At 42.2% G+C, this 4,962-nt stretch overlaps 1 protein-coding gene across 1 annotated transcript; it reads left to right on the plus strand.

Annotated features, from left to right (window-relative positions):
• Positions 1-446: 446 nt before the first annotated feature.
• LOC107666980 (probable G-protein coupled receptor 173) lies at positions 447-2,291 on the plus strand. Its single transcript, XM_016458535.1, has one exon. It carries the CDS (start codon positions 910-912, stop codon positions 2,023-2,025), a length of 1,116 nt encoding a protein of 371 aa, XP_016314021.1. The 5' UTR covers positions 447-909; the 3' UTR covers positions 2,026-2,291.
• The last annotated feature ends 2,671 nt before the right edge of the window (positions 2,292-4,962 follow it).

Raw genomic sequence — 4,962 nt, forward strand, 5'->3', positions numbered from 1 at the left:
CAAGATGCATCAGAGGGTTAAATGACACACCAGAGCAAAACTCATGGACGACCACCACGGACTATGTAGTAAATGTCGATGTAAATACTCTAATAAGTGTACATCCACTAAAAATTGACTTTGGGACCAGTTTGTTAAACGTAATTGCAAAAGTGAAGTTAGTTCTGAGAAAAGCTCTAAGCTGCCACTTGGTTTGACATTTTGTATTTAAAGCAATGACATTCAGACTTTTGAAGTGTAATTTAAGTCTCCGAATATTGCATTTCATTAAATTCAGTGTGCAACTATCATCACAATCTCTTCTAAGATGACGTGCAGCTTCAGTGTAGACAGCCTCAAGCCGTTGCGGCGCAGGGCGACGCGTCATCGTTCGCTTCTAGTGTAGACTTGGTGTCAGAATCGCACCGCTCTCCTTTAAGACGGACCCACCGTTGCTGTCACCGGAGGTTCCCATTACACCCCCACCCCACAAAAAAAACAAAAACAAGAACGCACTAGACACGACGTCTACGTGCCCCGCTGCGATCTCCACAATAGACTGGATGCGTACGTATATAGGCTGGTATTTATTCAAAAATGATGTTTCGATGAAGCGTCTTGGGTTGTTTTCGGCCTACGCGATCAGATCAATGGAGACGGATACGTGTTTATTAGTGTGTAATACACGTCGTTTTTCTTCGACAAATAATGGATTTCCCAGCATCTGGTTTGAAGCCTGAAGAACCAACCGTACGACGCCGTTATGATCAAAACGACGCACGAGATGTCTTGGATCTCCAAAAGGCTCGAGGTATGGTGATATAAAAGACTCAACTGATTGTTAACGGCTGATATTTTGTACATCAAACTGGGGGACCAGGACTGCTTAATGTCGGATTACAAAGCCCAGGCTGGGTTGCGCTTGCACAGATGGCGAACACAAGTGATCCAGGGGGAAGCAACCCCTCGCTCCAGAATTATGCCATCACTGCGTCTGCGGTCAAACTGGCGTCTTTGGGTCTCATCGCCTGCATCAGCCTGCTCGGGAATACCGTGCTCTCCGTGCTGGTGCTGAAAGACAGCTCGCTCCACAAGGCTCCGTATTACTTCCTCCTCGACCTGTGCGTGGCAGACATCATCCGCTCGGCCGTGTGCTTCCCGTTCGTGATGATCTCCATCAACAGCGGCTCCGTATGGAGCTACGGCATCATCAGCTGCAAGATCATCGCGTTCATGGCCGTCTTGTTCTGCTTCCACATCGCCTTCCTCCTGTTCTGCGTCAGCGTAACGCGCTACATGGCCATCGCGCACCACCGGTTCTACTCCAAACGCATGACACTTTGGACATGCGTCGCGGTCATATGTATGGTGTGGACGCTCTCGGTCGCCATGGCGTTTCCCCCGGTCTTCGACGTCGGGACCTACAAATTTATCCGCGAGGAAGAGCAGTGCATATTCGAGCACAGATACGTGAAAGCCAACGACACGCTGGGCTTCATGCTCATGCTGGCCGTGATTGTGGCCACGACGCACGTCGTGTATGTCAAAATGCTGTGCTTTGTTTACGACCACCGCAAAATGAAGCCCGCGCAGCTGGTTCCGGCTATCAGCCAGAACTGGACCTTCCACGGACCGGGCGCGACGGGCCAGGCCGCTGCCAACTGGATCGCGGGGTTTGGACGCGGTCCGACGCCGCCGACGTTAGTGGGCATCAGACAGGCGTCACACAACGCCAACTGGAGGCTGCTCGTGCTGGACGAGTTCAAGATGGAGAAACGGATAGGGAAGATGTATTACATGATCACGCTGGCGTTTCTGCTGTTCTGGGCGCCCTACATCGTCTCGTGCTACACCCGGGTGTTTGTGAAGGGAAACGCGCTACCTCAGGTGTACGTGACCGCGGCTGTGTGGCTGACATTCGCCCAGGCGGGGTCCAATCCCATCATATGTTTCATATTCAATAAGGAACTGAGGATGAGATTCAGAGCCTGTTTGCCGTGTTGCCTGACTACACAAACACCCATGGAGCCCTACTGCGTGATTTGAAGTGTTTTGCTCACTTGTTTTCACTGGCTCTGCCTGCTTGTCAAACATACAGTGGCCCCAAAACGTATAGAAGAGACCTGGGAGTGTTCAAACGTATCCCATCTTTTTCTGCTTCAAAATAAAGCCGTTTATAATTCTATTATTTCTCCCTAAACAGCATATTTCACAAAAAGTGCTGCTGTAACAAGCCACCCTATTCAGGAAATGCAACTTTAATTGAAATCAATAAAAAATAACACACACATACATACAAATATATATAACATAAAGCACTGACAACTGTTCTATCATTTAGCATCCATTAATTTGATCAAAACTTTCTCATGTCAAAATTGTTTTTTTTGCCCTAATAAATCTTTTATATTTTTTATATTTTAAAAGATTTATAAGGCAATTACATTTTTTTAAAATGAATGCCACTTCATATTTTGCTATCTAATGCAATGGTGTTCATTTATATTTCTGTGTCCTGATACTTTTTGGAGCCACTGTAGCATGTGATATTTTCCTTCTTTCAGAGGTGAAATCTCAGACCTGTTCCAATGTTGCATATCAGAAGATCCATATCCACATTTATGCAATCCACATATTGATGTAAATAATGTAAAAAGATGATTTATTTATATTCTGGAGCTCTTTATAACTGATATGTAATATATTTGCTATGACTTTTTGTGTGAACTAAATGGCCAGTGGCTTTTTACTATCACATGGACTAAATGTGAATAAACCAAATCCCTCTCACAGTCCCTTTAAATTGTTACTGGAAATTTGTTTTCAATGGACACAAGCAAATTTGATGGGTCAGTGTTGAGGAGACTATGATTTGTATTTTAATTAAAATAAATGATTATAAATGCACTGTGTTGGTGTGCTAAAGCAATACAAGAATCAAATGTGAGGACAAATGCAAGCAAAAGGCCAACGAGGCATTAAAAGAAGGGGATTTGGTTGTCGTGTCAGACTAAACTGATGTAAAACATCTGGCTTTTGTGCATATTTTGTTAAGCCTCCATCTCATTACTTGCTCTTAGATGTTGTAGAGTGGGGGGGAAGCATGAGACATAATGTGATGTTTCAGACACACTCATCCAGGGAGACATTTCTGGCTGCTTTTCCATCCCCCCACCCTTCCTACAGACAGTTATATAATACAGAGCCCTTTTTTCCTGAACCTCCCCTCAGCACAACTCCAGCACTACATTAATGTGATCTGGTGCGTTGCACTGACAGAATGAATGCAGGCCACTAGAGATGTGAAATAAGATTATTTGTCTTCAATAAATGTAAACAGGGCATCCTGGGTAGCTGCTTTCTATGTAAAAGAAGAAAAACCTGAAGAGGGAAAATATTTCTGGTTAAAACAGACAAGAGACAAGACCGTAGCCACCATATATTGAAGGTGACATGGTGTCCATAATATTTAAGGTGATGATACACGGGGCAACTTTTTGAGCAATGTTGCAGTCAAAGGGCAACCAGGTGAGAAACAGGGCCCACGACCGATCAGACGTATCCAGATAGAAATGTGTTGCCCATTCTCAATGGGAAAGTGCCCAAGCAACATTGCTCAAAAAAGTTGCCCTGTGTATCATCACCTTTAGGCTAGCAATCAACCAAAACTTTTCTTTGTACAGTTTATTCTGAAATTATCACACTAGATCCCCCAATCTTGGGTATGTGGTTACTTACATGCCTATAAAGATATTAAAAAATCTATTTAAAGGAAGAGTTCAATAAATATTTGCTGAAAATATACTCACTCTCAGGCCATATAAAATGCAGATGAGTTTGTTTCTTCATTGGAACAGATTCTGAGAAATTAAGCATTACAGTACATCACTTGCTAACCAGTGGATCCTCTACAGTGAATGGGTGCCATCAAAATGAGCGTTCAAACATCTGATAAAAACATAAGTAATCCACATGACACCAGTCCATCAATTAACATTAAGTTGTTTTAATTTTAAACTGTTGCTTTCAGCCAGAATCAAGTCAATAATCCATAATAACACTACCTCATGTGAAATAGCCCATCCCCTGTTGTCTTCTCGCATCAAAATCCACAGACATATCTGTTCAGAACTGTTTTGGACAGTTTAAACAGTAGTTGATCTGTGCATATTTTTCTTATGATTCAGAGATTACTTTTTTTTTTACTGCACAAAGCAATACTATGGATAGATTACTTGTATTTTAGCCAGAAACAGCCGTTTGAAGTTGAAAATGTCTTAGAGATGAATTTCTTTATTACAAATCCACAGGTTTTCACTTCACAAGACTGGAGTCGTGTGGATTACTTGTGGATTATTGTGATGTTTTTATCAGCTGTTTGAACTCTCATTCTGACTGCACCCATTTACTGTGACGTGCTTGTTACACTTAATTTCTTAAAATCTGTTCCGATGAAGAAACAAACTCATCTACATCTTGGATGGCCTGAGGGAGAGTACATTTTCAGAAAATATTTACTTTTGGATTAATTATTCCTTTAACAGGAGAAATGTTGTTTTGGACACAACTGAGAAGAACAATAAAAGTCATACAGGTTTGGAATGACATGAGGGTGCTTATATCTTTTTGGTTAACTGTCCCTTTAAACTTTCCCTCACAGAGCCTTTCTGATCATCCTTACATGAAATTCTAATTGAGAAATGTAAACTGCTCATTTCACAGAGAGAAACTGCATTATTGACCCCTGTTGTGATCATTCTACATCTCTAGAAATATAATGAAAAGCTCCATCAGCTAATTGGAGTGTTTTATTTGAATGGCCTTTGCCATCCACGAGAGGCCCAAAGGAAAGATAGAAATAGGCCACAATCTGCTGAGCTGTTAACACTACCATATTATATATGATCAAACTGTTTTTAGAACAGTTTCAGTCTTGCTTTATTTGCTGCCATACTGATCAGAATGGTAGCTGCAGCACCCAAG

Source organism: Sinocyclocheilus anshuiensis, unplaced genomic scaffold, assembly GCF_001515605.1.
Source record: "Sinocyclocheilus anshuiensis isolate Anshui unplaced genomic scaffold, SAMN03320099.WGS_v1.1 scaffold615, whole genome shotgun sequence".
Classification (NCBI taxonomy): Eukaryota; Metazoa; Chordata; class Actinopteri; order Cypriniformes; family Cyprinidae; genus Sinocyclocheilus; species Sinocyclocheilus anshuiensis.

Bases quoted from the DNA above. Each gene is read 5' to 3' on its own strand.
- LOC107666980 (XM_016458535.1), top strand. From the start codon at position 910: ATGGCGAACACAAGTGATCCAGGGGGAAGCAACCCCTCGCTCCAGAAT.